The sequence below is a fragment of the Bubalus bubalis genome, chromosome 15 (genome assembly GCF_019923935.1).
Source record: "Bubalus bubalis isolate 160015118507 breed Murrah chromosome 15, NDDB_SH_1, whole genome shotgun sequence".
NCBI lineage: Eukaryota > Metazoa > Chordata > Mammalia > Artiodactyla > Bovidae > Bubalus > Bubalus bubalis.
The window spans coordinates 21,977,897-21,990,450 of NC_059171.1; the positions used below are offsets into that span (position 1 = coordinate 21,977,897).

Below are 12,554 nucleotides of genomic sequence, written 5' to 3' on the forward strand. Positions count from 1 at the left end.
ACTTGGTCCATTAGGAAACCCTGAATAGGCACTAATCTGCAAAGGAAAATGCATCCATCCAGTAATGATTTTTTCTTTGAAAGCTCTATTTATCCTTAACTTTTTCTGACATCCCAGGAATATGTTACCCCACTGTATGTGATTAATACCAGCACCAACATCCAGGAGCATGTGACAGTCCAGCCCGTGGTAACAGCCTCTGCAGGCCCAAACTCACCTGGTCTCGTTGCTTGATCCGTTTGTAAATATATTCAGCAAACGGTTTACGAGGAATAAACTTCCCATCTCCTGCAGAGACACTGAAAACTCCAGCTTCGTATACCACTTTGCCTCTTGAAATAGTCACCACGGGCACCCCATGGCAAACCATGCCCTCGAAGATGTTGAAGTTGACAGCCTGATGATGAGTTTTTGCCGAAATGGTCCTGATGTAAAAACAAAGATTCTCCTGATCATGCCTGGCTCACTTGACAAGTATGAAATATTAAAAGAATGGCTTAGAAGAAAATTTAGCAACTCTATTAAGCCATAGCTTTATTACTGGAACAAGTGACTTTAAGAATAGAGCATAGCATTAATATTTCATTACAAAGTAATTACATTTTCTGAGAGAAAAGCCCAGTAGATCACTCTTTATGGTGATTAAAGAGGTGGAGTGGGTGGAAGAAGGGCATTGTCTCTCATGTTTATGATTTTAAGTTATTTTTATGTATATGTTTAAAGAACAAAATATTAATTATAAAATATTTCAAATAGATGAGTCTGATGAACACGCTGACCCAATACCCAACTCTACAGAATTTTAACTTTTTGCAGACACAGTTGAGGCTTCCTCAATACCTCTCCCCAAATTCCATTCCATTCCCAGAGGCAATAGTTAATGGGTAGCTTTCAAGGAAAATCATATCTTGAATTTCTTTCCCTTGTCTGTGGCAAAACTGGAAATTTGAGCACAATATAAATAACAAAATATGTTAACATATATAATCCCTTAGCATATTTTGTCACGTGTTTGCATATTCATCAGCTGTCTCAGCAGTTTATTAATACTTCTCAATCATATACAATATGACTTCCAGGCTGGATATTTGGAAATGCTGGGTGTCTCCTTTCCCTAAATCACATTAAATGGAAAATGAAAAAGAAAATCTGGCAGCAGTGGACCATACAAGCATAACCTGAAGTTTCTACAAGTGCTTGCTCTCAGGAATGGATTAAAGAAGTGATTCGTTTAAAAAAATCCCAAGGTTAGGTCGAAGGAATAGCAGTTTACAGCTCCCCTGCAGTCCTAATCTGGAGGGTGAGAGCTGGGAAGCTTCACAGAGCCACCTCCAGTGGAAATGAATGGGACAACACTGGCCTGGTCTTGGGTTCCAGAACCCCGTACCCAACTACTTGTTGGGTTTCTACTCCTTAACACATCCAAACAAATTCTTGATTTTCCATGATGACTACAGTCCACACACTTGAATTTGCTCCTGTCTTGAATTTCTCATCTCAATAAACACTACCTCCAACCATGTTTCCTCAATCCTTAACCATCATCAAGCCTATTGATTCCACCTCTTCCCCCAAAAATCTCAAACCTGCCCACTTCTCTCCCACTCTGTTGTCCCACTGAGTCATGTCAGTGACACCACGACCATCTCTCATCTGGACAACCTCAACCCCTCTTCATGTTTCCACTCTATTTTTTTTTTAGCATTTTGTCTGTACTATGCTGCATGTCTGGAGAAGGAAATGGCAACCCACTCCAGTGTTCTTGCCTGGAGAATCTCAGGGATGGGGAGCCTGATGGGCTGCCATCTATGGGGTCGCACAGAGTCAGATATGACTGAAGCGACTTAGCAGCAGCAGCATGCTGCATGTGGGATGGTTCCCTGACCAGGGATAGAATCCAGGGCATCTGCAGCGAAACCACCAAATCCTAACCACTAGGCCACCAGAGAGCTCCCTCCATGTTTCAACTCTTACCCTTCTGCACTCCTCACCACTCCCCACAAAGCTGCTCAAATGATTTTTTTTTTATTGAGTATCAGATCAGGTCACATTTCTGCTTGAAACCCTCACTAGCTCCAGTCTGTTCCCCAAAAGCCAAATAACTCTTTAAAAAGCCCAGATGATAATAACCCCAAAAAAGAATCTGCTCCCAATGAGAAATATCAGCATGGAAAAGAAAAAGAGGAGCTTCCTTATGCCAGGTGGATACTTTATGACATCCTATTTCATCTTTATAGCACTGCTTCAAGATAGAGTATTTTCTACACTTGACAAGTAAATAAATTGAGATTTAGAGAGATTATATAACTTGTCAAAAGACCTATGACTACTTTGATGAAACTGCAACCTTTTTATATTTTTAAAATTAACTACAATAAATTTACTTTTTTAGTGGTAGTTCTGTGAATTTTGACACCTGGATAGAAGTTTTATCTTCACAACACTCTGGACACAAAACAGTCCCATCACCTCCCATAACTCACACCATTCCTGTGTAGTCACAACTTCCCCTCCCCCATAACTCTTGGAAAACCCTGATCTATTCTCTGTTACTGTAGCTGTCTCTTTTCAAGAATGGCATATAAATGGAATCATTGAGTAGGTAACCTTTTGAATCTGACTTCTTTCATTTGGCATAACTATTTTGAGATTTACCCAAGTTGTTGCGTGAATCAGGAGTTCATTTCTTTTTAATTGCTATGCAGTATTCCTTTGCATGGGCTTCCCAGGTGGCACTAGTGGTAAAGAAACCCCTCCGAATGCAGGAGACTGAAGAAATGTGGGTTTGATCCCTGGGTCAGGAAGATTCCCTGGAAGAGGGCATGGCAACGCACTCCAGTATTCTTGCCTGGAGAATCCCATGGACAGAGGAGCCTGGCAGACTATGGTCCATAGGGTAGCAAAGAGTCAGACACGACTGAAGCAACTTAGCATGCACACATGCATGCACGCATTCCATTGTACAGATGCACTACCGAGTGTTTGTCCATTCACCTTCTGAAGGTCATTTTGGTTGTTTCCAACTTTTGATGATTATGAATACAGATGTTATAAAGATTCATGTACATATTTGTTGTGAACTCATCTCTACTATATGTTCCCATGATTGGCATTGCTGGGTCATATGGCCAGTGTATACCGCCAAAAAACAGCTTTCAGTATCCTTAGGAATCAACTTACTCATATAGAGAAATATTAAAAGATCACTAATGATTGGCAGGTGGGTACAAATACAACAACAATAATTTCAAACACTAAGGAGCGGGGAAGAGTACTGGTCAAATAGCAAGTGATGTCATTAACGTAAGGAAATGAACAAAATAGTTAAAGGGTTAGTAGATATAGAATGAGTTATGAATAAGTTATGAGTTGGTGATAAAAGACACAGACTTAAAGAAAATAAATCTAGGAAACAATATAAAGGAGATTTAGACCTTCAGGCTACAGTGACTTTTTTATGACCATCACAGTCTCTCTGATAGAGCCATAGTCTGGTACTGGGTTCCTGCTTTTCACAGTTACGCTGATGGCAGAAGCTCTTGGGCTTATATTGTAGTATGTTACATAAGCATGTCTAGACTGATGCATTAGTAAGGCTGCTGTATAGAGAAAATAAAATGCATAGTAATTCATACTGAAATGGTTATTTACATACAAGATTGGGAGGCAAGAAAGAGAAAACCCTAAGTTATAAAACTTTTTTTCTCTAAGCAGAAAGTTAAGAGTTACAGATGCTGTTAGGAAAATAATCCAACAGAAGAAATAAGTTCTATACACAAAAATTGCCATTACAATATCTAAACTATTGAAAAACTGAAGCATAACAATTTTCCAATGATTACTCAGTGGAATATGGCATATCAATGAAAGACTAGAATTAAGAATACACTGGGAAAGAAAAGAAAATGATAATTATATAATTATCATTTAAATTATATAATTTAAATGGAAAAAGTTGGGTTTTCCTAACTTCCCAGAAAGCATGGGTGAACACATATGCATGTGGACAAATGCAAAGGAAATATACAAGGCAAAGTGCTTGTGTGGCCTAGGAAAAACAAATATGCAAAAAACAAGTAAATATGAAAGCAAAAGATCTGTGGCAGCAAAATATCAAATCAGATTTCTCTGCCTCAGCCAAAATAAAGGTCATGGTTTTGACTTTCTCGGTGTTGGGGTTAGCAAGAGAAAGAGGGCAATTAGGCAACATCTAAGTGATGCTCTATAAGGCATTATGTAAATGAGGTCCAATTAACACAAAATGTAAATTCTTGGCATTATCACCAGCAGCAAAACTCTGTGCTTCCACTCTCACATTGGAAGGTGTCTGACAGGGTGTCATTCCTCACCCCACTTTTCCTTCCCGCTGAGCTGCGAGTCTCCAGTTCCTTCTGTGCTTTCACACTTCTGAATCTTCTCTTTCCCTGGGTGCCCTTCTCACTGCTCACATCTGCCCTCTCCCTGCCCCTGCCATGCCAACTTCTTTTACCTTCCACTAACTAGATTCTGCTCAAAAATCCTGGTCCCATGTCAGTTATATCTCAAAAAAGCTGAAAAAGAAAAGAAGAGAAATGAAATGAAAAGAAACAAAAGGAAAGGAAAGAAAAGGAAAGGAAAGAAAAAAGAATACTGGTCCCTCTAGAAGCTAACCCTGATGACCCAGGGTGAAACTTGGCATTTTCCTCTGTGGTTTAGCATTATCTAAATCAGTTACTATGTTTTGTATGTTTTGGAAATAGAATGCTGACTTAAATGGAATGTAAACATCCAGTCCTACAGTTCTGTTGTGTACTTAACATTTCTGAACTGTACCAGCTCATTAGTAATAAATAAGTAAACATTGTTATAATTATCATTCTTAGTTGTATTGTATCCAGTTATGTGAAACATTTGTTTATCAATACCTAACAATACTTGGCAATACCAACATTGTCAACATGATCAAGTCCATAGATAAGTATCCATGTCCTGGATAACAAGGCTGAAATACAGCTGTGTAAGAGCTTGCCCAACCCACTCCAGTGTTCTTGCCTTGAGAATCCCAGGGATGGGGAGCTTGGTGGGCTGCCGTCTATGGGGTTGCACAGAGTCAGATACGACTGAAGCAACTTAGCAGCAGCAGCAGCAAGAGCTTGCCCAGTTTGATATTGAGGCAACCTCTGAGAGGTTGGAATCACTGCCTCTTTTTGAGTAAACTGGTATATCTGTAACCCCATCATAAGAAGATTTTAAAACTTGTGGTACATTTTCAATATTTGTTTTAAACAAAAAAATACAGCACAGTATCATCACAAGGTTTATAAAATTATTACAAAATGTATTTAAAATCTACTTATTACCAGTGCAGTATGGGAGATGCTTCCCTCATAGCTCAGTTGGTAAAGAATCTGCCTGCAGTGCAGGACATCCATGTTCGATTCCTGAGTTGGAAAGATCCCTTGGAGAAGGAAATGGCAACCCACTCCAGTATTCTTGACAACCCACTCCAGTATTCTTGACTGGAGAATTCCAAGGACAGAGGAGCCTGGCGGTCTACAGTTCATGGGGTCACAAGAGTCGGACACAACTTAGCAACTAAACTACCACCATGAAAGATGTGGTCCACTGATGGAATAAGCACAAGTTCAAAGTCACACAATTGCTTTTGTAAGGACGCTTGTCCCTTTGAACATGCTTCCTCCAAGGCAGAGGCCTTCTGCTCTAAGGCAGAAGCCACAACACACTTCTCAGATGCCTTTGCAGCTGACCCCGTCATGTGACCTGGCCTCCTCCAAAATGGTGCCCCCGCACCAGTCTTTGCATGGCAAGCTGGTGGCTCAGGAAGCAGGTGCCTCAGAATCCATGTTGGTGAAGGTAGAGATGGATCAATCCTGTTTTTCAGGCCAGTTGTGACAGAGGTTTAGCACTAGGGTTCAAGCCCTGCTTCAGTCAAACCATCCATGGTAACTGAGCCCAGGGACAGCCCTGGGGCTCTCCACTATCCTGTGGGAGACCTGCGGCATGGGTCCCAGCTACGCATCCTCTCAGCCTGGTCTTCTGGCCCTCCTGGAGATTCTTTGAGCCACCAGTTTTTTTAACACGTTCCTCTTTTGTTTAACCACCTCGCTTAGAGTTCTTTTGCTTGCAGCTGAAGAACCCTGCCTGATACACTTTTTTCTTTTAGCCATCTTAGAAGAAAACAAGAACAACATGCCCGGGCTCTGACTAAAAGGGATTCAGTCTTTGGGCTAACACGTCATCATCCTAAGGTTCAGCAACACTGGGAGACAAACTGCAGCAGGTGACGAATGGGAGCTCTGCAGCGTATTTCAGCCGCACGTGGTCCTATTCCGAGAGATGCAGTGTAGCAAGCACTGTAGTTCTGACCCTTGACATTCACTCTCCCTTCCTCTGGTTTCAGCCACCCCCAACTTTTCTTTAAGAAAACTCTCTCAGGAATTCCCTGGTGGTTCAGTGGTTAGGACTCCAAGTGTGTCCACTGCAGGGGTGGTGGGTTCAATCCCTGGTCAGAGAACTAAGATTCTGCATGCTGTGGCCAAAGGAAAAAGAAAAAAAAGAAACGTCTCTCCCCCATTGGAGTTAATCTGGCAAGATGGCTACACATGGTGCCCTATTCTTCCGTGGCTAAGAGATGGGAAAACTCAATGTTTCCCGAGAATTTGAATCTTTGGCAGGATGACAAAATAAACAAATAAATAAAAGTGATTGGAGGGTACATCCCCGAACACAGATCAACTTCTGCTACAGTCTGTCCATAGTTGTTCTGGGCTCTGCTCTTTCAAAGCCTGGCCCATAGACTATTCCTTTGATTTATGAGCTCCCCATGACCTTACCATAGACCATTTTTACTCACCTGAGTGTAAGTTACTTACTCTGGTTTTTGCAGCCAAAGACCCTGACTGATAAAGACTTTGGCCTTTGGGGAGTAATTCCTGTAATGAAAAGCCCACGATGTCTGAGGCACAGTTCAAAAGGTCTATTACTCAAAAAGAAATCAGAAGCTACTTTCCACCAAATCTGTCCACAGAATAGATGTGAATGTGCGGTGATGCTCTGATTCCATTCATAAGTCAAACCAAAGAGCTGTGAAATTCATCATCAAACATTTTTTCAACTTAATGATATGTAAGCCAGCTCAGGAGAGGAATAATTATAAGAAATACCTTCTTTTTGATTATCAATTGGATGGCTAGGCTCTTGGTCTGTCCGGGTGGTGACAGGAAAGATAAGAATGATTAAAGCCTTCTCATCTGGGAAGTGAGGCTGGGTTCCTGGACCATCGACTCTTCATTAGCAGATTCTCCATGGTAACCCTGCCCCAAGGGAAAAGCTGCTCTCTGTCAAACGAGCTTTCAGCCTGTATCAAACAGGCACGTCTCTCTGCAGAGGGGTGTCAAGGTTGTCTTAGCGAGTCCCAATTATACACATCTCCAAGGCTTGAGCTGACAGGAAAGCAGAAGCCCTGAAGATAACATTAAGCTGTTTTTCAACTGAGTCAATAACTTTGATACCACTGACATCACAGCCACAGAAAAACATTCTGTCCCTTTGCAAATAGCTTCCTATCAGAGAGCTGCGTGCTCCTACAGATGAGAAAATCACTGAAGCAAAGCCTGTGGGAGATGGCAACACTGTCCATGTGCTTTCAGAGAGCACTGGGGAGAGGACAAGAATTCCTGAGAATAACTGTGGGTCTTCCTGACCCCAGAGAAGTCACTTGTGTAGGTGTTTTCTTATAGTTTCTCCAACTGAGCTACTTCGTCCATGGCATGAACAGATTCTTACCATGAGAACCAAAAGTAAGTTAAAAGAATCGTCTCAGGTCTATTAGTGGCTTCTTCAAAAATATAGCTTATTTCAAAAAAAGGGAGGGGGTGGGAGGAATTGGGAGTTTGGGATTGACATATATATATATATATATATACTATTGACACTATGGACAATATAGATAACGAATGAGAACGTGCTGGATAGCATAGGGAACTCTACTCAATGTACTGCGGTGACCTGAATGGGAAGGAAATCCAAAAGGGAGATGATATTCATACATGTACGGCTGATTCATTTTGCTGTGCAGTAGAAACGAACACAACATTGTAATCAACTATACTCCAATAAAAATTAATTAAAAAAAAATATATAGCTCATCTGTCTACACTGTTCTGACACCTTCTATATTGAACATGAAGGGATATTAACCATTTAAAGCTTCCCAAGAAGAACCAAAGAGCCTCTTGATGAAAGTCAAAGAGGAGAGTGAAAAAGTTGGCTTAAAACTCAACATTCAGAAAACGAAGATCATGGCATCTTGTCCCCATCACTTCATGGCAAATAGATGGGGAAACAGTGGGAACAGTGGCAGACTTTATTTTTTTGGGCTCTAAAATCACTGCAGATGGTGACTGTAGCCATGAAATTAAACGATGCTTGCTCCCTGGAAGAAAAGTTATGACCAACCTAGACAGCATATTAAAAGGCAGAGACATTACTTTGCCAACAAAGGTCCATCTATCTAGTCAAAGCTATGGTTTTTCCAGTAGTCATGTATGGATGTGCGAGTTGGACTATAAAGAGGGCTGAGTGCCGAAGAATTGATGCTTTTGAACTGTGGTGTTGGAGAAGACTCTTGAGAGTCCCTTGGACTGCAAGGAGTCCATCCTAAAGGAAATCAGTTCTGAATATTCATTAGAAGGACTGATGCTGAAGCTGAAACTCCAATACTTTGGCCACCTCATGCGAAGAGCTGACTCATTTGAAAAGACCCTGATGCTGGGAAAGATTGAAGGTGGGAGGAGAAGGGGACGACAGAGGATGAGATGGTTGGATGGCATCACCGACGCAATGGGCATGAGTTTGAGTAAGCTCTGGGAGTTGGTGAAGGACAGGGAAGCCTGGCATGCTGCAGTCCATGGGGTCGCAAACAGTCGGACACGACTGAGCGACTAAACTGACTGACTGAACAACACTATGAGGTAGATACTATTTTTTCTCCCATGCAATAGACAAGGATGATGACACAAAAAGGTGAATAACTCACGCTCTGTTACACAGCTTGTAAGTTCATGTAGCTCACATGAGATAAGAAGCTGGATTCTTAACCACTAGAAATGTAGCCCCTTGAAAGCTCTATGAGAAGTTACTTGCAAAGCATGCAATCAGTGAAAACATTCTTCCTCCACCAGGAAACAAATGGGAAGCAGCTTGTCCCATACTTTCTGGTGTTTCTTAAGTCTGTTTTCTGTTTAGCCACAAGAGGTTTAGGATGCTATTCCTTAAACTGAGATTGGTCATTCTCCAGCTGATCACAGTGGAAGATTTTTTTTTTTTAATGTGTGTTCCAACTGTCCATTTCAAACTACTTCTCTATCAATTTCTTAGATGTGACAAGTTATATAAATGGGGAGCAAAGCAGTCACTTCTCTGGAAATGCTAAATGGTGCTGCTTCAAGTGCATTCTCATTATTAAGCAAAGTTGCTGCTCACTGCACCCATCAATCTTCCATCCTCTCTGCAGACTTCTGCACCGCCTCCCACAGAAGAGAAAGTGGGAATTGCTTCAGCCACGTTATTAAATCTAAATTGGACAATCACTTGGAACTCTATTGGTGCTCCATGGATGACAAAACATTCAATGCAGAATCATAAAAATGCTGCCTAAACATTGACTTACAGAAATAAACTGATCAGGTAAGCCAGCTATTTCGTCCTTGGAGTTATATTCTACAGGTCATGGATAGTGGTAAAGACTGCAGTTAGATACACTGGATTTAGACTCTAGAAAGTTGACCTTGGGCTTCCTTGGTGGCTCAAATGGTAAAGAGTCTGCCTACAATTCGGGAGAGATCTGGGTTTGATCACTGGGCTGGGAAGATTCCCCTGGAGAAGGAAATGGCAACCCACTCCAGTATTCTTGCCTGGAGAATCCCATGGACAGAGGAGCCTGGTGGGTTACAGTCCATGGTGTCGCAAAGAGTCAGACACAACTGAGTGACTAATAAATACAACAACAAGTTGACCTTGGAAGGAGGTACCACATCTTTCACCCCCTGTGCCTCACACAGCACTGAGCAAACAGAAGGCACTTTGCATACATATTTGTTTATCTGAAAATAAGTTATTAGCTAATTTTGACATTACTACTTAACATAAATATTTCATGTTTTATATAGTAGTTTTCAGAAAATGGGGAACTAAAAATAATTTAGTGTCTCAAAGAAAGAGGAGTTGAATGTGAATCAGCAAAAGTTTAGCATGATTCTAGGATGCATGTCCCATGAATGGTAAACAGGTAAGTGCTTATTGCTGAGGTTTGATTGTTAGCTTTCAGAAGGCTTGGCTGTGGGCTCAACATATTGGTTCTGAGTTAGAAATAACTTTCTGGGGTGGGGGGGTGGACTTGGCCTTGTAATTACATTGTTACCTTTCCTGGGAAGCTGCCTTGCTCCTGGCAAGATGACACTGATACCCTAACTATGGGGGCAACTTGGACAGAAAAAGACGTGGTTTTTCTACACAGAAATTCATGCTCTCTCAGTCACTACAGCCATGTCCGACTGTTTGTGACCCTATGGACTATAGCCTTCCAGGCTCCTCAGTCCATGGGATTCTCTAAGCAAGAGTACCGGAGTAGGTTGTCATGCTCTCCTCCAGGGGATTGTCCCCACCCAGGGATCAAACCTGCATCTCCTGCATTATGGGTGGATTCTTTATAGCTGAGTCACTGGGGAAGCTGTGTAGGTTTTCCACACAGCAATACTCTAGGTCAAATTCACATAATATCCTTCCTGAAAATCAGAATAGGCTAGGTCCTTAAGATTATGTTCAGCTCTAATAACATATTTTAGGAATAAAAAAAGGTTTACTGGAATATAAAGGGAAGACAGTAGGGTTCTTAATAAAGGGATGGAAAAAGAGAACGCTGGATAACAGAAATGTCAGAGGGACTTCGCAACATTTTTTTTGGAAGGAAAAAGATGACTTATTTTCCCTCCATCCCTGCTGAAGCTAATAAAAAGAGGTAGTAAGCAGAAATGCTGGCAGATGGAATGTGGTATGACACTGGAAGATAACTTCTTGACAACCAGGAGTGAGATGTGTTAGTGAAGAAGAGCAAAGTCTACAGCCAGGAAAGAGATCCATGGACGTGGCTGCCAGTGAACTGTGTGAAGAAGCCAGAGGGAATTTCCAGCTCCACAAACCTAAGAATGGACCCCTGGCCGCCAGCATTCCTGAGGCAAATAGAATGTTGCATGATTCCATTTCCAAGTCCCTTCAAACAGGGGCCCTCAGAAACTCCAAAACTGTCATCTGCTTATAATAACCATAACCAAAATACTTAGGATTTACTCTGTCATAGGCATTGAAAGCATTATCTCATTTAATCCTTGCAGTAAGCCTATGATATTGATATATTATCATTATGCCCATTTTACGGATGAGAAAACTGAGGTCAAAAGAGGTTAAATTCTCCAGGACACAGCTAGCATGTGGCAAAGCTAGACCTTGAACTTCAGTCTGTGAAGTAAAAAGGCTTCCATGTAATGATGAAAAGCAGCTTGATTTAATGGCAATGCAGGTTCTACACATTCTTTCAGAAGTAGCCTGAGACTATCGGTCGTTAACTATGCAAAGTGCTATGCTTATGTATGTCTGCCATGGCTAGCAAGTCTTCCCTCATGCTGACTGCTCAAACACCATCAATCAGCTTTGAATGGATGGAGTCACTGATGATCCAAGTATCTAAAGGGAATTTCCTTAAAATTTTTTAGACATGAATTGTGAATAACAAAGTAACATTTCCCTATCACTTTTTTGATTCTATCTAAAGGCTGTGCTGTGGAATAATACCCCACAAGAGCCACTCAGATACCAGAGGCTTCCCCGGTGTCGTGGTGTGAACCAGAGTCCCAGGTGTCCAGAGAAGGTGCTGACCTTGGATGTTTAAGAAGAGTTTGTAATCTCCCAAAACCCTAAATCAGGGCTTGGAAAACTATCAGAGGTTGCAGGCCAGATCAGGCCCACAACCTGTGTTTGTAAATAACGTTTACTAGCACATAGCCTGGAGAAGGCAATGGCACCCCACTCCAGTACTCTTGTCTGGAAAATCCCATGGATGGAGCAGCCTGGTAGGCTGCAGTCCATGGAGTCGCTAAGAGTCGGACACGACTGAGCAACTTCACTTTCACTTTTCACTTTCTTGCATTGGAGAAGGAAATGGCAACCCACTCCAGTGTTCTTGCCTGGAGAATCCCAGGGACGCGGGAGCCTGGTGGGCTGCCGTCTATGGGGTCGCACAGAGTCGGACACGACTGAAGCGACTTAGCAGCAGCAGCAGCACATAGCCATGTTCACTCAGTTATATATTACTTGTGGCTGCTTTTGTATCACAATGGCAGAGTTGAATGGTAGCAACAGACGTAGCAACAATAGTAGCAACCATAAAACAGCAGGTTTTATGGCCCATAAAACCTAAAATATTTTTTCTCTGGCCCTTTACAAAAGGAGAGTTCACTGACCTCTGCTCTAAATGCTGCTGCTGCTGATGTTAAGTCGCT

General features: G+C 41.8%; 1 protein-coding gene across 1 annotated transcript in view; it reads right to left on the reverse strand.

The window, feature by feature from the left end:
• The window catches only part of DPYS (dihydropyrimidinase), a 100,831-nt gene that overhangs the window by 13,023 nt on the left and 75,254 nt on the right, over positions 1-12,554 (reverse strand). The window contains exon 8 of the mRNA XM_006053903.4: positions 218-425. Coding sequence (XP_006053965.1) covers positions 218-425 — 208 coding nt within the window. The remainder of the gene's footprint in view (positions 1-217; positions 426-12,554) is intronic.